The following is a 24,588-nucleotide window of genomic DNA, read 5'->3' as shown; positions in this document are numbered from 1 at the left end:
GTTTCTTGCGTAATAAAGCGAAGACTTGTGTCCTTTACAACAAGTCGAGTGGTTTCTATGCGTCGGTGGATTATCGAGGCTACCTTCAGTTTTGTTTTCTCGTTCAAGTGATGCCTTGAATGTTGAATATTAGTGTAAAACATGTTCATGGCCAAAACCTCCCACGTTTCATGGATGTTTGTACTTAAGATCTTCAGTCAGACGACAGTGGCTATAGCCGTGGCCTCGTGTCGAACTCCAGGTAATTGTAGTTCTTAGATAAGTTAGAATAAATATAGAATTAGCTGGCAAACTATTTGACAGATGATAGTGTGTGACATCCTTTCAGACGGAGGATTTGCTCTGGTGGTGATCCGCGGTCGTCCTCGGTCTGAATTGATCGACGTGAAATAGTAAATTATGATCCATTTAAGAGTCAAACAGGCCATAAAGCAGGCCATGCCTTAGGGCGGGGCTACAAGGTGATTGACAGGTCTCTAGCACAGTCTGGGAGTCGTCCATGTTTCCATCCCTTATTCAACGTGCAGAAAAACTAGTGGCAGTATTTAGGCTTGTGTGTGTGTGTGTGTGTGTGTGTGTGTGTGTGTGTGTGTCTGTGTCTGCTCTTGCCAAAACCTGCTCACTGCTGTGGAGGTTTCAGATTGCTGAAAGTGGCTCTTTGACGTCCTCTAGTTCATCCTGGGAGTAAGATGTACCTCTTGAAAAGCTAAATATTTCATGTATGAACGTGACGATTTGGATCGTTCAGGTTTTAAATTGGCCCGAACACAAGTAGTCGCAGTGTTTCTGCACAAAAACACCGTTTGGTGTGCAGGAGACGAGGCTTCGTTTTGAAGGACTCTCACAGGAAGGCCTCGGTTTGTGTGTGTTTGCGTGGAACGCTGATGATAACTTGCGTCAGACACATTCGGCTGGTCGTTTCTATCCCATGCCGTAATGTTTGCCTCTCTCCCCCCAGAGAATGAGTTCATGCATTAGAAATTAACTTATATTTTTCTTACTGCAAAAACATTCCGACATGGGCAGCCTGGGACGGGGGGGCAGTAAAGCCTTTTTTTAAATTTTTTTTTACACAAAGTCATTCCACGACTGTGGGAACAAGAAACGGCCTTTAAAAAAAAAAAGAACGAAAATGCCACAGCGGTGCAGTAACACAAACATTTCCATTCACACACACACACACCTAAGTGTTAAAATCCAGTCGGGAACCAAGGTGCGGTAGGAAAGTATGAAAATGAACGCATGTGGAGAACCCCCCCACCCCCCCTCCCCTCTCCGGTTTTCGCGGCATGACGTGACGCACTCTGACGCAGCTCACATTCACCACAAAGCCAGATCTGACCGGTCAGGGAGAAGCTTTATTTAGAAACCTGAAACATGAGCCCCTACCTTTTGACGGGGCAGGCTGCTTTGCCTTGTGAGGTGTGTGTGTGTGTGTGTGTGTGTGTGTGTGTGTGTGTGTGTGTGTGTGTGTGTGTGTGTGTGTGTGTGTGTGTGTGTGTGTGTGTGTGTGTGTGTGTGTGTGTGTGTGTGTGTGTGTGTGTGTGTGTGTGTGGGAGACTCCCCAATCAAAGTCTTTTTTTGTGTGTGTGTGTGTGTCTGCATCCAATCAGCCGTTACCCGTACGCATCCTCATCGGAAAGGCCGGATCAACCCGCCGGACTCTTCGCACCCGGAGGTGGAATTCAAAGGGAAAACACTCCAAAGCCGTCGCAGCTGGCGCTCTAATGTCTGAGCCCTCCGCCGCCGAGGGCCAAGTCAGGGAAAAAAGTCAAGGCTGCTCTGCGTTAGGCACCCCGACTCGGACAAAATGTCACCCAGCGGGTGCGGCGCAGTGACGATGTGGATCCAGGTAAAAGCGTGAGGACGTCCTCCCCCTCACTAAGTCAGAGCGACGTGAGGAGACACTTGAGGAGAAACTTCAAAGAAGTTCTTCATTTTGGCTGTCACCGTCTTTTTTTGTTTTTGTTGCAACCAGTAAATGAAAGTGACCATCTTTTCGTCTGGTAGCGTCCTGTCAATCACCCTGTTGTCCCGCCCCTAAAGCATCCCCTGCTTTATGGTTTGAAGACTTGAAACTAGAGTTTGAGACATAAACTCATGTTTACATTGTTTACTGAGGGAATACATTAAGAGAGAAGTAGAGTCATTTATATAGACTTCTATACAACCAGAGGAGTCGCCTCCTGGTGGTCAGGAGAGAGAATGCAGCTTTAGGGCGTTTATGGGCATCGGCTTCAATTTTTTTAGGCCTGGTTTTACTATTTAAATATCTATTTTTGACACAGTGAGCTAACTTTCTGTGACGGTTTTACCGTATTTGAGCTAAACTTTTAGTTTCCATTAATTGCTGTTGGAGTGGACGAGGGACGACTGATCAGTGAAGCTGATGGAGGAGTTATCCGTACGATACGGAACAGATACGACCTCCAGAACATGATTACTTGTGAGCGAATTGGCAAGCAGCATCGATCTTAAGAGTTTTCCCCACGAAACGCGAAGTTTTTTCACCGTTTCAAAGGTATTCTGGGACTTGACGAGGAGGCGCAGGAATGCACTTTTGCAGCAAGTCGGGCTGAATAATGAAAGCGTAACCTTCACAGACTTTAAGTGCTGGCTCGTCGTAACGGAGAGAGAAACAAACTCTGTGTGAAGGCTGGTTCCAGGCCAAAGAGGAGATTAGTTAATGGGTGCAGGCTGGAAGCCTCAGCACAGGTGTTTCTGCTCCTTTGCATGCTGGGACAGTTTGATGGATCATCCGTCCGATGGCCCGTCCTGTAAGTGTGTCCAGATTTGACTGCCTGCACACATTTGAATCTATGCAAACTTCTTAATTAATCGGCCTCTTGGCCGGACGCAGCCTCCCTGCAGCGCTCATCATCCGTTACAGTTGTCACTATCAGGTTGAACCCGATTTTTACTGCTTTTTTTATTTTAAAGTTTGAAATCCAAAACTCTGTTTGATTAATTTTCAAAATTTAAATCGTGACACTCCTGATCAGAAAATGCTGCAGCGAGTAGAGAGAAGGTCTATTTGACTCTCAGGACAGAGGAGAAACAGCAGGAGGAAGGATGAGGAGAGAGGAGGAGGAGAGAGGAGGAAGGATGAGGAGGGATGAGGAAGAGAGAAGGAGCAAGGATGAGGAGGGTGGGGAAGGATGAAGAGAGGAGAAGGAGGAAGGATGAGGAGGGTGTAGGAGGAGGAGAAAGAGGATGGAGCAAAGGAGGATGAGGAGATAATCCTGTTTTGCATGTTGTCAGAGGTTATTATATTCGGTGCAAAAGCACGGAGGTTGTGCATGTGACCTCAATCCACAACTTTTTAAAAAATTATTTAGGAATATCTTCTCAAAAATAATATTTCTTTAATAGAAGGTAAACCGATCCGCCGCAGCCGAACGTGTCCCCTGCGTCTGGTGGAAAGCAGGCGTTTAATTACGTTCCCTGAACACAACACGAGCTCCGGCTGAGCCCTAAAAAGTTAAAGCTGATAAACCCAGAGGAATACAGAGATTTACTCTGTCCCATCAACGCTTTGTGAAGAGCTTCAGCTCTCCACCTCGGTGCCACAGACTGTGAGCTCAGGACCCCGGAGAGCTTTAGAAGAACCCGTCCTTCCTGCGTCCTCCACCTGGCTCGCCGGGACCTTTTTGTCAGCGTAGCGTTCAGCATCAGGTTGTCTGTCTCTGTGCATTCACCTCAGTGCGTTTCTGCCTTCAGAGCCTTTTATTGATCCTATTAAAGCTCGTTTCTGTGGAGGAAACGTCGGCTTTGCTCTCAGTAAATGTGATCCAGGTTTTTACTGCTTTCATCGGACCGCTACACTGTCAGTGATTTGATTTCACTGGTTGTCCGTTCACCAGTGGGACCAGTAGGAGCAGCGCTGGGTCGAGTGTGTGTCTGTGTGTGTTTGTGTGTGTAGTGGGGGGGTGGACATACACACAGTTCCCCACTTTGACCAGCTGGTGTCGCAGCGCTCCTGACCCAGTTAGCTGAATAACGGCGCTGCGTTTTGAGTTGTGACCCAGCGGAGGCAATCAAAGCCCCGCCGACCTTCCTTTTGTGGAGGAGTCTGGGTCCTCTGAAAGGCAGACGGGTGGAGGGGATGGGGGGATGTTAACGGGGTCGTCGTGTTGTCAAAAGACTGGAGTCTGCTTGGCGGAGGCGGCAGCTGTAAATTATTTGTCAATTCGGATCAGGAAACAATCGGCAGTTAAATGTTGAATCTGACCATCGGCAAATAACCTGGAGGAACCTTCAGGGGGTTTGAGCCCGACCTTTTCCTGAGGGAGACGAGGAAAAAGACACGAGGCCACGGGGGTGAAAGCATCTTCTCTTCCATCATTGTTCCTTTTTTTAAGAAGATGTTGGCACATCTTCTCCTTCAGAATATATATTTATTCATGTGTTTGATACACAGCGTTCAGTCTGTCACATTGGAATGATGAAACGCAGATGACGACTCTTCTTCTTCTTCTTGTGGGGCATCATCTGTCCTCCTTTTCTTCTCTCGCCGAAGAATGGCCGCACTCCTCCTCACGCTTATTGTCAGTTGCCTGGCAACCAGGAGGAGATGTTTTTTCCGGGGGTTTGGAAAAAGAAGAAGAAGAAGAGGAGGAAGATGAGGAGGAGGAAGAGGAGGGGGTACTTACCGATGGCGGTGAGGTGTGCGTTCGTTGTTGAGGAATAAATAAATGGTTCGTCGATGCGGTCCACCTGAAGGGAGGAGGCTCTGAGGCCGCTTCCACACCAACGCGGCGACCTTTTGAACGCGTCACGTGACGCCGGCGTTCCACACACTGCAGGTGGTTTAGTTACTGCAAAGGAAGAACGGCAAGGATGCAAAAAAGACCCGGCTGTTTGTTTTGCTTTCTGGGAAATAAAAAAAAGGGTCATGTGACAAATCGGGGGGAAGAAGGTCATCATCAGACCGCCGAGACCGTTGCCGATGTTGTCTTCCCGGCAGAAGACGCGTGGACAAGTTGTGGTCAGAGTTTGGTGAACGTTTCGGGGCGTCTAGCTGGAGGTTTGCACAACTTTTTTGGGGAGTAGAGAGACGTCCTGAGCCGTGATCCGTATCATGTTGGGACCGGCGCTCAGAGACGGGATCGAAACCCTCCGATGCCAATGAGCAAATCTGACGTGTGAGCAGATTACAGATGGCAGGGTGTCTCGCTCACCTCCTCTCCGCCTCCCAACGGTGTGTTTGAGAGATAGAGACCCCCCCCCCCCCCTCTCCTCCACCAGGTAATTAACACGACCCCAGGAGACGCCGTCGTTCGAGAGGGATGGAGGCGGAGCGCCACGAGGAACGCTCGTCGTTTACACGTCCCGCTCAGACTCGTTAAGATCTTTAAAAACTGACAGCTGGGTGAGTTTCAGTCCAAAGCGTTCAGCCCGCCTCTGATCTTCGCTCTCTCCAGTTTAAACGTTGGATCAGATCGTATCGGCTGCTCTCTCATGTCAGTTTCCACGAGCAACTTGACTTGAAGTTCAAGCGCTCTCCGTACTTCCCCCCAAAGATCCTTTCTAAATTGACGACCTCCCACTCCTACACATCTGTGCGAGCCTTAACAGTAAGAATTACCCGCTTTCTAGAGGCAAACCAGCCAACCTTTCTCTAATAAATAAAAGAATGAGTAGGTTGGTTAAGTAAAAGATGACATTTTCTGAACTCCCGTATTCACATCGTATCAATAATTGAAGAAAAAAAGTTAAAATCAAGTAACTGGCGGACTATATGGTGCGTGAAAACGACTCTGTTTTATGGGGAAATGTGTGATTTAGAGGTTTGAAATATTCCCTGAGAGGAACGTCATTATTTTGCAGTGAAGCAGGGGTCTCTTTGCTTGTGCTTGGGGGGGACAAAGAGAGGAGGAGGAGGAGGAGGAAGAGGAAGGCACAAAAGAACGGAGGCCTCTGTCGGTACACGCTCCTCCATTCAGCAGCCGAGCTAACACATGCTAGCTGCAGCTTCAGCCCGTTCGCAGCGCGGCTGACTTCCTGTGTTTGTTAGCAGTCTGCTGTACAGGACTCACCACTGTACCCACTCCCACGTATTCCAAGATGGCGACGGTGAAATCGGCGCTCTACAAACTACCTCCGTCTCTGTCTGAACATTCATCTTTGACTAAAACTCGTCACAGTCCAAACCCGCCGTCCAATCGCAGCCCTCCAGTCCGTCCTCATTACGCTCACAATAAAATGCAATAAGACAATTTATCCCACTATGGTGCCCATCGTTATCAAACACTTCACCTTGTCAGAGACTCAATGGTCAATCTAGAAAATAATCAGCGGTGTAATCCATCACAGTGACATCACGGTCGTGTTTAACGTCAGCTGATCTCGTACACAAACAAACGTTTGCTCTCTGGAAGCTGCAGACGCACAACGACAAGGAACGAGTTCTCTGGCGTCACGCGGACGGAAACGTTTTTAAATAAAGTGTGTGTGTGTGTGTCTGTGTGTGTGTGTGAACGTTTAGCGGAGCAACAGCATGATGTGAATAATCCTGTTGATTCTATATTTCTATTATGCTTTCATGCCGGTTTGATTGATGACGAACAGAAAGTGTGTTGCTTGGCTCCTCTATGTGTGTGTGTGTGTGTGTGTGTTAACAGAAGGTAAACACACACACACAGCAACTCTCTTTCCTATTTGTGGAGCTGACAGCCCCCCCCCCCCCCCCCCCTGTGTGTGTATGTCCTGTTGTATCTCGACCAGCTCCTTTATGTTTCAGCCTCCTGATTGGTCCTCTCCCTTCTCTTTCTCTCCCGTGCCCCTTCAGCCCCAGCTGCCTCCCTCCTCCCCCTCTGCATCTCTTTATCTGCCCCCCCTCACCCCCTCTCTCTCTCCTCCGTCATTCCCTCTCTTTTACCACCTTTGCTTTCACCTCCTTATTCCGTCCCATCTCTCCTCCCCCCACTTTTTTTTTTTTTATTGCTACCGCCCCTCCATCTCTATCTTTCCCTCTTGTTTCCTTCACCCTGCTCTCTCCCCTCCTTTCCTCTCTCTCTCTCTCTCCATCTGGCAGCAGAAGTCAGTCTCCCCCTCCTCCCCTCTCTCTCTCTCTCTCTCTCTCTCTCTCTCGCTCTCTCTCTCTGACGTCACTCTGTTTGCTTAGCTATTGTCTTACAGCGGCAGCGGCTCTTCACCAGAATTATTTTTTTTGTATTTCACCCCCCCAAAAAAACCTCCTTTTCTCTCTCTCCCCCTTTTCCCCGGGAAACCCTCTCTCTCTCTCTCTCTCTTTCTCTTACCCCCCCTTCCCTCTCCCTCTCTCTCTCTCTACCCATTAGTAAACACTGAAGTGGAATGAGAAGCGAGAGAGTGACGGAGGGAGAGGATGAGACGGAGGACATAGGCTGCGGAGAAGAGGAGCGATGCCATCGCGTCCGCATTTGATCGCGGTCTTCCTCGGCTGTGAAGGATTTCTGCTCGTGTTTATTGATCGCTCGGTTTGATCCTCATCAAGACCTCTAGTTGGGTTTTTTTTTCTTTTTTTTTTCTCCTCTACCCCCCTCGGCCGGACTAAGTGCGTGTTTGTGTGCGTGGACGGACGGACGGACCGGAGGAAGGCTTTTTTTTTAAGCGGCGGCGGACAGTGGAGTCGGGGCATCTGGCCCGTCTGGGAGGCCGGCCGGCTGGCTGCATTGTGTCGCTTTGATGACCCCCGCTGTGTAGCTGCCTGCTCATCAACCGCCCCTCCCTCCTTCCCTCTCTCTCTCTCTCCTTCTCTCTCACCCTCCCCTTGCGCTCCACTGTCTTTCCTCCTCCTCCTCCTCCTCCTCCTCCTCCTCCTCCTCCTCCCACCCCCTCCTCTCTCCATCACAGCTCCCGGCCCAGCCATGTTCGGCACAGAGTCCTCATGTAAGTACCAACATCCTCCTGCCTCCTCTGTGTTTGTCCACGGTCGTGTGTAAACGGGCCTTTTTGTGTTTCTATTTGTGTGCGTTTTTATTATGAGATTATGTGTGTGTGTGGGGGGAGGACATGGCTAGGTTTTTTTTTTTTTACGTCCCGCTCCTTCTATTCTTCCATCCCTCCTCTCTCCTCCTCTTCTCCTTCCTCTTCCTCGTCTTCCTGCCTTGCCTCCGTGGTCGCTGGTGGCAGATTGCACGCGGAGACATCTGGGATCTACCATTTTAGCGCCGAGGGTCGGCACCACGGGCTAGCTGGTCACGCTGAGCTCGCCGCCTGCCCTCGCATTCTCTCACTCCTCGCCGTGCTGCGTGTGTGTGTGTGTGTGTGTGTGTATATATCCATAAATATATATGTATACATATTTGTATGTATGTACAATCATCTCCTGTCCGTTTGCATCGCAGTCCTCCTGAGCGTGCCGGTTGAGTGCCGTTTAAGTGCGTCTTTGTTGCACGTTTTCGCGTGTGTGCGTGTGTGCGTGTGTGTGTGTGTGTTTGTGAGTGTAAGAGTCAGAAGATGGATGCTTTTTTTTTGCGCCCGGAGTTGCATCGTTTTTTTTCCAGAAGCATCATCCCCTCTCTGGTCTTCTTTTGCTTGGCGTCTCCAGACAGCGATGCTACGCGCTAGCTAGCATGCCGCTGTATGTATATGTGTGTGTGTGTGTGTGTGTGTGTGTGTGTGTGTCTTTGGACAAATGTGCAGCCATTCAGGAGGAGTTGTAGCGTGGATCTTTTATACGTGGGCCGACGTGTCCGTCCGAATCGCCTCCCCTCTACCTCCGCCCCCCAACCCCTTTCTCTCCCCCCTCCCTCTCCAGAAAACCTTTCACTGGGATCAATACTGTAATGCCTCGCTCCACTACCTGCTCCACTGCTTCAAGGAAGTCTGAGCTGATTGATCCCGTGGTGGCCGCTCAGTCGGAGCCTAAAGCGACTTACTTTTTTTTAGGACGCCGAATGAGAACCGGTGCGTTGGCATCCTGGCCGGTCCTGTAGAAGAGCCGCCTCCTTCCTAATAATCTAGCAATCTTTGTTCGTGAAACATGTGGATGACGCCGCGGGGTCCACCGGCCGTACCCTCGTGGCGCTGATCGCATATTTCCTTTTTGCCGAAGTCATTGAGGTTCTGATTGAGCGCCGCTTTCTGAGGTCGTTTGAGGGTCAAACGTAATGCTTCCACTCAGTTTGTCTGTTTTTTGTCGTCGTTGTTTTTAGCTTTGTGAAGGATTATCAAGACAACGTTTAGACAATGAGATTTCATCGTATTGATCGTCAGGATCGTGGTGCGTTGTTAGAAGTGGTCTTTCTCTCATGATCAAGATTAAACAAAACCAAACTAGACGGGACGTGAGTGAGGTGAGTTCTCTCGTATACTTCAAAGTTTGCTTAGATCTGTTGTACTTGCGTTGGATAGTTATGAGAAACCTAGCATGCTAACGTGCTATTGAGGTCAAATTGAGCATAGTTTTGTGGATTTTGCCCACGTGAGGAAATCCCTGATATACATGAAGTACATACTCAAATGCCCCACAATGCATTGGGTGCCGTCTTGTGAGATTGAGCTTGTTAATTTGTCACCTTTTTTAATAAGTTTGAGTTTGTCTTCACATGAGAAAGTAAGCGTTTTAGATGTGATCAGATCACCCCAATGACACAAGTTAGGACATCTTTTGTTTGTTTTTCCCCCGTCAGAATCATGGTACTCCGCTGCCGTCATCGGTCCGAAACCCGGTTCATCCGGTCCGTCCGGCTTCGACAGCCTCCTCTAACCGAATTGCAACGAAGCGCTCGCATCCTCCGCTCGAGGGTTCCCCGACCGCTTCAGTTAACAGAATCATCTCAACGGCTAAACGCATCAAAGCTTTTGCTCGCGTCTTAAAATAAGCCATACGCACATTGATTTGAGACATTAATGTCATTACTGCGAATGTTCAATTGCCAAATTGTTGCTGGAGGGAAAAGAAGGAACACATTTAAAAAAAGTAAAAAAATGGCTGCCTCCATCCACCTCTGTGCTGCGTTGGACACGCTGTGGGTCGGTGTTCAGGTTTGGTGAGAAATGTTTTCCAAATTGCCGCCTGGAACCCAAACAGGGAGCTCTCTGTTCCCTCGTCTCATCACGGCAGATGGTCGAGGGAGTGAAAAGCCAGAAGAAGGAGGAAGGAAATCACGTTCCAACATCTTAAAAAAGGCTAGTTTGGATGTTTGGAAGTGTGGTCGCATGAGGTACTCGTCTATAATCTCTTACTGAAGCCGTCACCTGTGCTCTCTCGCCACAAGAATCCATTGGCGACTTGGTCCGTAGGTCATTTTTTTACCTCACAGGACGAGCGACTTATCGGTTTACCGCTGCCTCCATCGGCCGATTAGTTGGTATTACCAAAGTCACACAGTCGTGGTAAACCCCTTGAGGTCTGCGAGGTAAAAAGAAAACACTGTTTTTTAACCGATGGCGTCTTAACCCTGACCGCTTACGATCGTCGGCCTCGATCAACTGACTCAGACCTCTCTTTGTTTCGAGCTAAATGAAACTTTGAAAACAGTTACCAAACACAAAGATGTTTGTAATGATCGCCAAATGCCGTAAAAGTCCCCCTCTCTCTTTTCAACAAGCCAATCCAACACACAAAGACACAAAGTGTGTGTCTTTCTTTCTCTTGGGGATGTTCTGAGGAAGAAACTACTGATTCAGCAGATGTGCAATAAGTCGACACTCTATCAAAATGGAAGTCGGCACTTTGAGTTTGCCGTGAGGTTTTTATTCCCGCCTCAAGCGGTATTGATTTTTTTCTCCTCCTCCTATTTTAAGTCGTTTAAACTTCATCAGTAATACCCCATGACCGGAGAGAGAGAGAAGAATAAGAGGAGGTGAAGATGTTGTGGCAGAAGCTCCGGGTCGGATCCAAACCGGCAACTTGCAGTGAAATGAATTGCACCTCCGTTCAATCAGCGCTATTGATCACCTGATGTCAAACTGTCCTCGAGGAGCCCAGATCTTATTATCATTGACGTGAACACTCGGGACCACCAGACCCTCTCTCAGGCTGTGGGTCCGCTTCACACCTTCTGGGACGTTACGGAGGCGCGATGCTAACGCTAATATTATCATATGGAACCAAAACACTGCTGGCAGTTTGTTCCCGTGTGGATTTTGATGTCCCCGCAGTTTAAGGTAGATAGAGGTAGGTAGGGAGGGAGGTAGAGGTAGGTGTAGGTAGGTAGAGGGAGGGAGGGAGGTAGAGGTAGGTGTAGGTAGGTAGGGAGGGAGGGAGGTAGGTAGAGGTAGGTAGGGAGGGAGGTGGAGGTAGAGGTAGGTGTAGGTAGGTAGGGAGGGAGGTAGGTGTAGGTAGGTGTAGGTAGGTAGGTAGAGGGAGGGAGGGAGGGAGGGAGGGAGGTAGAGGTAGGTGTAGAGGTAGGTAGGTAGGTGTAGGTAGGTAGAGGGAGGTAGTTAGGCGGAGGTAGGTGGAGGGAGGTAGTTAGGCGGAGGTAGGTGTAGGTAGGTAGAGTTAGGTAGGTAGGTAGAGGTAAGTAGAGGTAGGTAGTTAGAGTTACGTAGGTAGAGATAGGTAGGTAGTTAGAGTTACGTAGGTAAAGGTAAGTAGAGGTAGGTAGTTAGAGTTACGTAGGTAAAGGTAAGTAGAGGTAGGTAGAGTTACGTAGGTGTAGGTAGGTAGGTAGGTAGGTAGAGTTACAAAGGTAAAGGTAAGTAGAGGTAGGTAGAGTTACGTAGGTGTAGGTAGGTATGTAGGCTGCACATGAATGAATGAAAGACCCTGCAGTGAACTCGTCAATGGGATGGTTTGATCTCGTTAAGAGTGGATGCACCGATCCACATGCTTTTTTATGTAATATATATTTTATATTTTGAGGTGTTCATGTTTCTCAACCTCTACTTCCAGCCTCTCCGCTCTGTGCTCAGCAGACGGCAGTTCTCTATAAAGATTCACAGAGTTTTTTTGTCACGTGACTTGTTGGTTTCAGCCCAATCAATCACGCTTCCTTGTTGCGCTGAGGAGCTTTTATGTAAGAATTTAATGTATTTTACAGGATCTGGTTACTTCAAGCGATTTATTCGGGGGCGAGATTCATAACGAGACGTGTGGAATAAAATGTCTTTGATGAAATATCACAATTTTAAGCCTTCGCGGAAGAGCATGTTGCGTTTAAGGACCCTCAGAAAGATGAAAATCTGACCATGTACAGCGTGTGTCTGTTGATGAGCGGTGTAGTTTTGGCTTAAACATGCTTTTCCATCCCACCCTCCCTACGTGAGTCCGTATCGGATCCATATCGGCATCTGGATGTGGTGCGTCTCCATTCTCGTGGTGACTTTACAGAATCGTCCTGAACCGCATTTATTCAGCAAATTGCAAATGGAGGTATGCTTGATCGTGGCAGGATTGCCTCTGGCCATTCCTTATATCACCTCTGTCGCTCATATCTGTTTCAGCGTCGTATAAGTGCTCTTTCATCAGTGGACATTATGTTTTTTTTTCATCTTCCAGCTCCAGCGATGAGCCACTGATTGGCTTTGAGCGGTCCTTTTCTGGTAGGAAGCTCCAGCTTTATGCGTTGTGTTGCTTTGTCGCCCCGCGAGCAGAATAAAGGTGCTCGCTGAACACGGCCATTTGATGAAAAGCCAAGCGGCACAAACTCTCGACGGCAACCAGTTGCCTCTGTTGCTGTGGTAACCCCCCTCCCCCCCATCCTCCTCTTCCCTGGAAAAAGGACGACACAAACCGGCAGAGCGATCGGGTTTCTGTGGTAACTGCCGATTCTGCTATTTCTGTCTCAGCCAGTGGCTGGAACTGAAACGAGCCCAAACCAGAGGAGGATTATTTTTTCGATAAAGGATCTCGGGCGTGGACTTTAATCTACAACCCCGTGGAGGAGACGCCGATGTATTCTCACGGATCGAGACCCCTGACCTTTAAATCCTCACGAAATGGGAACGCCTCTCCGTTAAGCTGGTGCTGTCCGTCTCCGCGTCCAAGCTTCAACCTGGCTGGGAGCCCGGTGGTGGTGGTGGTGGTGGTGGTGGTTGTTGTTGTTGTTGTTGTTGTTGTTGTTGGGTGGTTCAGGCACCAACGGCGTTCAATGTTTCGTTGCGACTAGAAGCGTCTGAAAGACCCGCGGCAGGTTTTTTGCAAAAGGGAAGCAAAGCTGATGCACAATTTAGTGTTTGTTGCCGAGCTAATCGACAAATGCAATTTTGGCCCCGACATCGACAGTTCTGAGAATGACATGCATACCTACCTACTTACCTGCATACATACCTACCTACGTACCTACTTGCATGCATGCATACTTACCTACCTACTTGCATGCATGCATTCATACCTAGATGCTTACATACAGACTTACGTAGACTTGAAGAAAGTGATTAACGATGTTCAGCTGCTGCTTTTTTATAAGAAGGTTATTCCCGTGAAACAAACAACATTTTCCGTCTTTTTAAATATATTTCTTCATGAACTACCTCACGCATTCCCAGCGCTGTAGGAAGACGAGCTCTCGGTAGGAAAAACCTGGAAACGTCCCAGTGGCGTTCTCAAACCTCCATATATGGATCCCAGGCTGGTTGTGGAAGCGCTGCCATCGTACCTCCAGAGGCCAACAGCAACAGAGCTCAGACTCCTGAGGAGCGTCACCATCTCGGGCTTCATGAGCTCACGGCTGCTGCTCTGGCCCTGGATGTCTGTACATTTCTTCTGAGTGTACTCCCAAGCGAGAGGCCTGGCGTTGTGTTGATGAAGAGCTGGATGGCCAGCAGAGAAGAGAGAGCTGGACTCAATTAGTCCGGTAAGTCGGACCCTGAGCTGTGGAATAAAAACATCACCGCTCTTGGCCAAAACTCCCTCGGCCTTAATCATTATGTGCTCTGCTGCTGATGAAGAGAGCTTTCTTTTTGGGAGGGTAGTAGCTCGCAGAAGCAGCTGGAATATGATTAACGGACGTAATATTATCTGACTGATGGCGTCGTGCCCGCGTGCGCTGGATTTACCGCTGGATTTTTTTTTTTGAAAGGGCCGTGATGGTGGAAGCAAAGAGGAGAGCTTTGTGATTCCTCACGCCATCGCGTTCGAATGATTGTTCTTCTAGGAGGAGGAGGAGGAAGAGGAAGAGGAGGAGGGATGAGTTATGGCTTCACTGTCGCTCGCTGGGATGACCTTCACGTTTCACAAAATAAAACTAAATGACCAGACTCACTAACGATAATAATTGTTTTTTACCTGCGGCTTCAGTGCCGTCTGAGTCACTCTCCACCAGCTGTTTAACAAAAAATGGATTATAAAATAGCTTTGACTTTGTGATTCTGCCAGCAGAGAAGGCCCAGCAGGCTCTGACAGCTCATCACTGTGTTGTAATAATAATAATAATAATAATAATAATAATAATAATAATAATAATAATAATAATAATGTATCTCTGAGTCTTTTTAAAAAACATTTCATTTTCAAGCTGCTAAATTTAGGTTAGAATTTGCATCCTCTTCTCTGACCTGCACAAAAAACAACCCCTCCTCTTTTACGACTGCTGCCGAGGCGCTCCGGAGCAAGGCATCTAACCCCCAACCTGCTCTGCTAACTCCCATCACCAGCGTACGGCAGCCTCGTTCTGCAGCTAAAACCAACGCGCGTAATAAATAAACTACATGAGACGCATCGTTCACACATTTCCATCACGGCTGAGGCGCAGACCCTCGCCGTCGCTCGCCATCCATCCGTGCCGTAGGGTCGTTTAGGGGTTGTCATGGCTACGTCTGCAGGAGGAGGCTAAAGGACCACATGCCCCCTTCCCCCCTTCATTAAAACCCCTGGTATTGATTGGCTGGACTCGCCCCCCCCCCCCCCCCCCCTCTCTTGCATTTATTCTGCTGTGTTACTAGAAGGAAAGCAGCGGCGAGCCGGCTCACGATTGCGTCAGCCCGCTGTCACTCACGTGCCGCAGCCAATCCAATAAACCTCATAAACACCCCCCACCCCCTCTCCCACTCCCACACACACACACACACACACTAGTAAATGTGCCATATGAAAGACGGCTCGCTGCTGCTTCCATCACTGTGTGTGTGTGTGTGTGTGTGTGTGTGTGTGTGGACGCCCGGTGGAGGGGACGAAATGAAAGATTAGTCTGCGTCTGAAGGGAGAAAAGTCCTCGTTAGTGTGCCGGTAGATGTTCCAGTGGAATGGAGGGTGAGTAATGTGTTGTGTGTCTGTGTGTAGCCGGTGGTGTGGGGACTGTACGGCGGCTGCGTTTTCTGATCGTCTCCCTTGCAAATGGCCTTTTGTGTCGCGTACAGCAGGTGGCCCTGTACGTTTTGTATTGATATTCATGAAGTGGACGGTTTGCTCAGCGCGTGGGCGAAAGGCCTGCTGGCTGCGCGTGTGTGTGTGTGTGTGTGTGTGTGTGCGTCTGTGTGTGTGTTGCTCGCCTCCTTTATGTCTTAGTGTATATGTGTGTGTGTGTTCTAGCTGAAGCAGATATCTGTGTTTAAATAGCGGCTTGTCGAGCAGAGCGAGATTAAGTCGTCATTCACGCTTTTGTGTTTTTATTCTCTGTCGATGTCCCACATGTTTGTTTCCTTTTTATTTACTTTTTAGTCTCCGCGGTCGCGGGAAATAATTAAAACTGCGAGGTTTGTTTGACGGACGGTGTCGGGCCTCGCAGCCTGCGCGCACAACAACCTAGTTGTTGTTCAAAATGAAGGCACCGGGGAGCCGCCAGCGAGGAAAACGCAAGGAACAATAATGAATTCTCTCTTTTCCAATCGCTTATGATGAGCGGTTTGTCTGCTGCGTTCAGGGACCCGGCGTCATGTTCATGCCGGCTTCAGCGCAGCGAAGAAGACAAGAAAAGGTTTTTTATTCACGTCGAACAGACAGTTGTGCGACAGTCAAAGACGCACAAAGTCGCGGTCGCGCTAGCCGAGTATTTTCCGTCACCGACGGGAATTTTGACGTCTGACAAAGTCGCCGCAAATTCGCCGTCGTGGCTGAAAGTTTAGCGGCCGAACGTTCACGTCCACAAATTAACAACTTGCCACAGCCTCTCTGCTCTTGGCAGCCATTCTTCTGTCTCTCTCTGTGTTTCTGCCAAGTCTTAATTTCGATAAAGCTCTCTTGGATCTCGAACGCAGGCATTTTGGAAAGGGAAATGTAATTAATGCCGTCATCTTTCTTTCTCTGCTTCTTTCTCGCTGTGTTTCATTGGCGCTCCCTCTTTGTGTCGTGGGATCATGTTCTATATTTATACATTTTTAGGATATTTCACATTACCCGATACGACTGTGGCTCGTATTGATTTCCTGGTCTGCTTGGCAGAGAGTTTCTTCTGCCGGTGCTTCTCACATCTCGTCTGTGCTTCTGTACAAAAGAGGAAGAAAGAAAAATAGCAGTTTGGATTTCCATCTGCTGTTTGGAAGAACTTCTACTGAAACCAAAATAGATTTCAGCTCCCTGGATGACTCTCGCTCTTCCTCTCCAAGATACATGTGAGGAGCCTGAATTTAGCTTCTTCTGCTACCGTGGCTATGATGCTCGTTGTTGTTGTTGTTGTTGTTGTTTTGTGGTGGCGGTGAGTCAAAGAGCCTCCCCATAATTGTCTCTAAGTGTGTGGGCGCTGGACACTGATCGATCCGTGTTTTCATTTTTACCATAGCGGGTCAACTCGCATTGTTTACATTTACACACACAAACCTGCATCACACACACACACACACACACACACACACACACACACACACACACACACACACACACACACACACACACACACACACACACACACACACACACACACACACACACACACACACACACACACACACACACACACACACACAAAAGACATCACCAAGCAGTGGACTTAGTCGTTGTGACGTCACTTCTTGGTTTCGTGGAAGTTTTGAAGCCTCGATTTCTGCGCTTTGGGTCGGCGCCATCTTGGTTCCTCTGCAACCAGAGATCATAAGTGACCCGATGACGTAATTATTAAAGCACACTCTGCTTCATGCTTGAGACCACAACCTCACATTCACAATGTCCAGGTCATAAATCAAACGAGATCTCAGCACGTCGTCCTCTTCTTTCACCCCGTTAACTGGTTTCCTGTCACTCTTCCGAGCTGGACGATGATAAATTAATCTGAAAATGTATGTCGGCTCAACTCTAGACTCTCAACACACACGGAGACGAGCTGTCCGGCTCCGGCTGCGCTCTGCCTTGCTCACAGGTCAAAGGAGGCGCCGCCGACAAGCGCTTCAGAGAGAGAGAGAGCGAGTTACGACCCCACCAGCCTCGCGTGCTGCTGCTTTCATGCACTCGTACTGGTGTTTATTACACTCCCATGATGCAAAGAGGTCGTTTTAACCACATTTCTGTGTTCAACAGAATCTGTTAAACGCTCGACCCTCACGACCCTCGAGCTGAAGGACGCTCGGTTTAAAAAAAACAACTTTCGTAGCAGGAAAATCCAAAAAGAAATACTGAGTTGGTGAGACTCGATGTACATTTACGTCGATGTTCTTCAGTCGTTTACTGCGTTGCGGCTTCGGCTTCATGCCGTCCGTCCACTGGATTTAAACATGACACCGTTGTTGTTATTAAAATGTTTGTGTTGTTTTTTGAGGCCTGCAGGGCTGCAGTCTGGACTCTACACACAGCCAGCGACGGCAAAGGATCTAAAGGAGTTAAAATGAGGATTTTACAGATGTAAAAATACCCTCAAATTAAGTGTGAATGTCAGCGTTTTCATCTCTCAATCGACGTCTTGATGTCACTGTCCTAATTCTCTGTGGTTTCACCTGTTTACGGAGTTGATCAGCAGTCGATTTGCTGCGTTTTAATACCTTTTGATCTCTGTGGGGACGAACACGCGTCGACCTTTTCAACCGCACGGCGGTCAGTAACGTTGAAAGCGCGGCATTTTACCATTCCTTTCTGTTTGTTCTCTTTTGTAGCTAAAGGACATAGAGCTATATATACTATATGTGTGTGTGTGTGTGTGTGCATTCACAAGAGTAAAGTAATGTGTGCGTGTTCACGTGTGTCTCAGTGTGTGTCCTCTCTTATCATTCCGGTCATGCTCGGCATGTCTGCCGGCCGGCCGCTCTTCAGTAAAGGTCACATCTCCTGTTGTCTCGCGTGACATTTAGTCCTCAGTCTGTCTGTTAGAATTTGTCCCTTCAAATCCTCACGGTTTCCTCCCAGCATGCACTCTGGCGGCTTCCTCACCAACACAAAACAAACCCGGAGTGAAGGAACCAGCAGTCGGTGTGTTTGACCTAAACCAGACCAGTCACAACTTGATAATCGGTGGCTTTGACGAGTGTTTTGTGTGTTAATAAATGCTGATTATTGTTCAAATCCCCGTTGGTTTCATTGATTACGCATCAACATGGGGTTTGTGTCCGGTGGGAAAAGCAGCGTACAGTATTATTTAAATGGATGGTGGATCATCCCTCAGTGACTTTCTCACAAACAGCAGCACAATCACGTCGTCTAGAAAGAGCAAAGTTAATCGTGGGACGCGGCGTCGTGATCGCGTTTGACTTTAATTCAGTCTCGGACGATTTGCTTCCAGCCCCTTCACGTGAGGAGACGAATGGTTTCATCGCTTAAAGGCCCGTGACTTTAAATCTGGATCGTGGCGGCCATGTTATCGCCCGTCCAATGTCAATTATGGCGTCGTTATTTATGTTTTTGGGGGGGCGGGGCTGACTTGGCGAAGGCGATGAGGGTCCCTGTCGCCGCTCAGACGGCAGCATCCCGTCCTCTCGTGGGAGCAGCTGCTCCTCCACGGGGTCGCGCTCAAAGAGCCTTTTCAGCGGAGGACGAGAGCCCCCACTTCACCGCCATGAATAGACGCCCAGCTGCACTTGTTGTGTGTGTCTGTGTGTGCGCGTGTGTGTGTCCAGCTTCCTTCATCACGACTGCGAGGATCCCCGGACTCTTTCAGCTACATGTCACAGAGAAACATCACCTGTAACCGCCACAAAAGCACCGTTTCCTCTTCCATTCAGGCTGCCAGCGCATCATAACCGTCTTCCCTCAAACAAACAAATGAACATTTTTGTGTATTTTTGGTTTAATCCCCCCGGCGGACCGCACACGCTGAACTTTCTTCACTCCTCTGAGCCGCTAATCTCTGAACAGATCGTTACTTACATGCCCCCCCATCACCCTTTAGTCACTTAAGCTCAGATGTCTGAGGCTCATCGCTCCATCAGAGGCTCTTCCAGCTTTACAGGACTGTAAGGACGCAAAACCACTCGCACTGTCGTCGTGTTGTAAACCACCAACAACTCCCAGAGGACCAAGTCAAAGGTCACGGATGCAATCTGTGGTTTTCTTTCTCTTTTTTTTTCCCGCGGAGTTTTTGTTTGTTTGTGAAATTGAAAGCAGACGACACACACACACACACACACACACACACACAGAACGAGGGAGATGCAAATCCTGTTTGGTTGCTTCATTCGTGGAGGATAATAATACCACAAAGTATTTACAGCTAAGACAACACTTGCTCCTTCCAGCGCTCGGGGAGCGACGGAGTGGAAACCGACTCGCACGACTCCACAGAAGCTCCTGGAAATCCCCCCCAAAAAATAATGAACTGAACAAAAACCCATTCGGCCCCCAAAAAAACAGTGTAACAGCGATGGAGGAGGCTAGACGGTTGCTTAAGAGGAGCTCCATAACCCGCCCGGTGCGGATCGTTGACTCCGAGTTGTAATTTTCCAGTCCACAGGACCCGACGGGGCCACGAGCACGAGGACACAAATTGTACATAAACCTGATTTATTTTAAATGTCAAGATATTCAAAGTCGTAGTGGGGGGATGGGAGCTGCTGTTGGCGACTGGAATGAAAGGTTTTTTGTTTTGGTAATTCAAACCCATCGTTAATACGTCAATGTAGTGGTGAATCTGTAGCTCCTCGCTTGGGAATCAAACCACCGGCTAACGCGTTCAGAAGAAACTCCTCTATCGGCTCCTTTGCAGCCGGTTGCTTTGTGTCGTTGACCTTTTTCCTTTTTCCACGCTCTAAAAGTCTTCGAATTTGCCCGGCTACATTTTCCTCCATGTTTTTTTCCAGCTCGCAGTGTAGTAATCCTCTCCTCCCCCCTCCTCCCCCCTCCTCCCCCTCTGGTGTTTTAGCAGGGCTCTCTGGGAGATGCCAAACCCTCCTTCGTGCTTCATGTGAACCGTTTCATGTCTTGAAATGTCCTTGAGTGTTTCTCTGATGTTCTTTCCCCCCACGTCTCGGCGTCTTCTCTTCTGTGGAGACGTAACCTAGTTTCTCAGTGTGATTCTACAAATATCTCTTCTGACTTGTCGTCCTCTTGATCTGGAGATGTTTCTAGTAACTGTCTCTTCTTCTTCTCCTCCTTTGTGTCCCTGCAGTAAGCATGTTTCTCAACACCCTGACGCCCAAGTTCTACGTGGCTCTGACGGGCACCTCCTCCCTCATATCAGGACTCATATTGGTAAGAAACATTTATTTTCCAGTTCCTAATATGTGTCACGATGAGTAATCATCATTTCAGCAGCGCTACCTATTTGTTTGACTGTTTTTCTCACAAAATAGAAATCGGTTGTTGAAAAATAAATTCATTTCCCCGTGACTGAAACGCAGCGGGTGTCTCTCGGCTGTTAATCTCAGCGTTTAGGCCGCCTGCTGTTGTGCTGGTATCAGAACAAAACACCACTTTCAGGTGCACGCTCACAGGAAACACAGCTTCAGATTTTTAGTTTCAGGGATTTTCATGGACATCGATACTCACGTCTTGTGATGCTTTCTCCAGCTGGTGGAGATATTAATATATATCTCTCCATCTCTGTGTTACACACTGATATGACGCAGCAACTGCTGCAGCGTTCATACGCTCATGGAAACACCTGGAAGAGTCATGGAAACATCCAAAAGTGTAGTAAAAGTGGTGTAAATGTGTTATATTCATGTGTTCATGACGTTTATTCACGCTGAGTTTGAAATAATGAATCTGCTTTAAAAAAGACTACATACTACATTTTATCACTTTTTACTGTTTACACACAGATTTCACACAATGTTTGCTCATGGACATTTGAATAAAAGTCATAAACATTTGGTCAAAAGTCATAAAAAAAAAATGTGGTAAAAAGTCATGAAAATTTGATAAAAAGTCATTAAAATTTGGTCAAAAGTCATAATTTTTTTGGTAAAAAGTCATGAAAATTTGATAAAAAGTCAAAAATTTGGTAAAAAGTCATAAAAATTTGATAAAAAGTCATGAAATGTTTTGGTAAAAACTCATGAAAATTTGGTAAAAAGTCATAAAAATGTGGTAAAAAGTCATGAAAATTTGGTCAAAAGTCATAATTTTTTTTGGTAAAAAGTCATGAAAATTTGATAAGTCATAAATTTGGTAAAAATTTGATAAAAAGTCATGAAAATTTGGTCAAAAGTCATAAAAAAAAATGTGGGTAAAAACTCATGAAAATTTGGTAAAAAGTCATAAAAATGTGGTAAAAAGTCATAAAAATTTGGTAAAATCATGAACATTTGGTAAAAAAGTCATGAACATTTGGTTAAAAATTATAAAAATCTGGTTAAAAGTCATGAACATTTGGTTAAAAATTATAAAAATCTGGTTAAAAGTCATGAACATTTGGTTTAAAGTCATGAGCATTTGGTTAAAAATTATAAAAATCTGGTTTAAAGTCATGAACATTTGGTTTAAAGTCATAATTTTTTTGGGTAAAAAGTCATGAAAATTTTTGGTTTGATAAAAAGTCATAAATTTGGTAAAAAGTCATAAAAATTTGATAAAAAGTCATGAAAATTTGGTCAAAAGTCATTAAATTTTTTGGTAAAAACTCATGAAAATGTGGTAAAAAGTCATGAAAATTTGGTCAAGTCATAATTTTTTTGGGTAAAAAGTCATGAAAATTTGATAAAAAGTCATAAATTTGGTAAAAAGTCATAAAAATTTGATAAAAAGTCATGAAAATTTGATAAAAAGTCATAAATTTGGTAAAAAGTCATAAAAATTTGATAAAAAGTCATGAAAATTTGGTCAAAAGTCATAATTTTTTTTGTTGGTAAAAACTCATGAAAATTTGGTAAAAAGTCTTAAAAATGTGGTCAAAAGTCATGAAAATTTGGTCAAAAGTCATAATTTTTTTTGGTAAAAAGTCATGAAAATTTGATAAAAAGTCATAAATTTGGTAAAAAGTCATAAAAATTTGGTAAAGTCATGAACATTTGGTAAAAAAAAGTCATAAACATTTGGTTAAAAATTATAAAAATCTGGTTAAAAGTCATGAACATTTGGTTAAAAGTCCTGAACGTTTGGTTTAAAGTCCTGTAAATCCATTGGTCAACATGTGTATGAACCCTGCTGCTGGTTTCCAGGTTGTTGTCCTCGCCCAGAGACAGAAACTAACTAACAACAATAGTAAATAAAGACGGGGTAAACCTCATCAGAGCCTGATGACTAACGAGTCATGGCCTTTTCTATCCTCTCTGTTTGAACTTCCTCACACAGCGCTAACAGTGCGACAGTCGTCGTCTGCCTTTCAGAATAGCTCGTCTCTTAATTAACTCTCTCTCCTCCCGCGGGGTTGTTGGTCGCTCGCAGAAGAAGAAGAAGAAGAAGAAGGAAAAGGTGTCGAGGCATCAGTGAGTCTCTGCGAGATGATTAAGAAACGCAGAAGACAATCGCTGTCGTCGGAGCGAAGCCGGTCATCTTCTCTGTAAATTGCAGAGAGAAAGACGTTCATGTCTCATTTAGTTTGGTCTCTTTTCCTGTGACCGGATGGTGTCGTGGTGGAGGACTGAAGCTCATCAGTACTCTGGATGATGGAGGGTTCTGGATCCAAAGGACCGGTGGAGGGCGGCGGGCGAGCAGCTCCTCCCGTGTCCTGATGGCGAAACAAGCTTTTCTCACAAGCAGCGCCGTGGCTTTGAAGAGAGCGGAGATAACGGCTTCAGGCAGGCGGTGCAAACGCTGGAAATATGGTTTAAAGTCATGGAAATGCATTTGTAACGAAGACTTGTCCATGAGTTTTCACCCAATTTGGTTTAAAGTCATGGAAAATCTTGTTAAAAGTCATGGAAATCTTGTCAAAAGTCATGGAAATCTTGTCAAAAGTCATGGAAATCTTGTCAAAAGTCATGGAAATTTGGTAAAATCATGGAAATTTGGTTTAAAGTCATAAAAAATCTTGTTAAAAGTCATGTAAATTTGGCTTAAAGTCGTGGAAATGCATTAGTCACAAAGACTTTTCCATGATTTTTCACCAAACTCGGTTCAGTCATAAAATGTGGTAAAAGATGGCGGCGGGCGAGCAGCTCCTCTCGTGTCCTGCTGGTTACACAAACTTCTCTCAAAAGCAGCGTTGTGTCTGCTTCCATCAGCGTAGACATCGGCGCTCGCTCCTCTCTTTGGTTAAATCCCGTGGGACACCACAGGGCACCCTCGTGGGCCCCTTTTCTTTCCGCCGCCGGGCCGAGACCCGCTGACCTTCATTACCTTGCGTCCACGTTCCTGATTAAAACCATGAAGACGTCGTTAAAAGCAGACGCCAGCGAAGCACAACTGAAGCTCTTCAAGCTGACCGAGCAGCTTTTCTTCTTTCATAATGATCTTTTATCTGCACATCCTGTTTGTAGTTGGGAAATCTAATCGCCTTGGACCTGTTTTTTTATTTATATTTATGTTCTACAACCGTGTTCAATGGTTTTTGTGAAGAGAGAGCAGAAGAACAATGTGTTGATTGCATGAAAGTTGAATAAAATCTCTCCTCTCTCCTCTCAGATATTTGAGTGGTGGTATTTCAGGAAGTATGGCACCTCCTTCATAGAGCAGGTGTCTGTGAGCCACCTGCGCCCCCTGCTGGGCGGCGTGGACAGCAGCGCCCCCAGCAGCTCCAGCACCAGCAACGGAGAGGCCGAGTCCAGCCGGCAGAGCGTGTCCGGTGAGAGGAGACGAACACACACCACGCCGGAGTTTAGTCTGGAGCTTCCTCCTGAAACACAGCCGTGTGTCCATGAGCTGAACATGTTAACGAGCTGAACATGTTAACGAGCTGAACATGTTAACGAGCTGAACATGTTAGCGAGCTGAACATGTTAACGAGCTGAACATGTTAACGAGCTGAACATGTTAGCGAGCTGAACATGTTAGCGAGCTGAACATGTTAGCGAGCTGAACATGTTAACGAGCTGAACATGTTAACGAGCTGAACATGTTAACGAGCTGAACATGTTAACGAGCTGAACATGTTAACGAGCTGAACATGTTAACGAGCTGAACATGTTAGCGAGCTGAACATGTTAACGAGCTTTATATATATTAACGAGCTTAACGAGCTCCTGGTGGCTCTAATAGAGATGCGTTGACCAATCAAACTTGTTTTCACTGTTTTGATCATCAGAAAAAACTCTTTTTCATTTAAATTAGATGGAAAATGCTGTTTTCAGCAGCTGAAATTTCCTTTGTTTTTCTGTTATGAATCATAATCTCTGAGCGTTAACATTTAAAGACTTTTAAAGACATTCATGACCTCGGCCTCTGAGGAACCAGGAGAAACTTATAGAGCAAACGGATTAATCAATAAATAAAATAACTGCTTCCAGATGACACATGAAAACCAATAATGTCATATTTAATGTATT

The 24,588-nt window shown here is 46.7% G+C and overlaps 1 protein-coding gene across 2 annotated transcripts in view; it reads left to right on the top strand.

Moving 5' to 3' along the window:
- LOC137803861 (suppressor of tumorigenicity 7 protein homolog) overlaps positions 1–24,588 on the top strand; it is a 31,550-nt gene that overhangs the window by 1,600 nt on the left and 5,362 nt on the right. For both annotated transcript variants that reach the window (XM_068602668.1, XM_068602667.1), the window contains exons 2-4: positions 7,302–7,872; positions 20,331–20,413; positions 23,729–23,888. In XM_068602668.1, coding sequence (XP_068458769.1) covers positions 7,851–7,872; positions 20,331–20,413; positions 23,729–23,888 — 265 coding nt within the window. In that variant the 5' untranslated portion in view covers positions 7,302–7,850. The remainder of the gene's footprint in view (positions 1–7,301; positions 7,873–20,330; positions 20,414–23,728; positions 23,889–24,588) is intronic.

Source organism: Clinocottus analis, unplaced genomic scaffold, assembly GCF_023055335.1.
Source record: "Clinocottus analis isolate CAN_PGR_092001 unplaced genomic scaffold, fCliAna1.0.p SCAF_6, whole genome shotgun sequence".
NCBI lineage: Eukaryota > Metazoa > Chordata > Actinopteri > Perciformes > Cottidae > Clinocottus > Clinocottus analis.
This window is presented reverse-complemented; position numbering and strand designations above follow the sequence as displayed.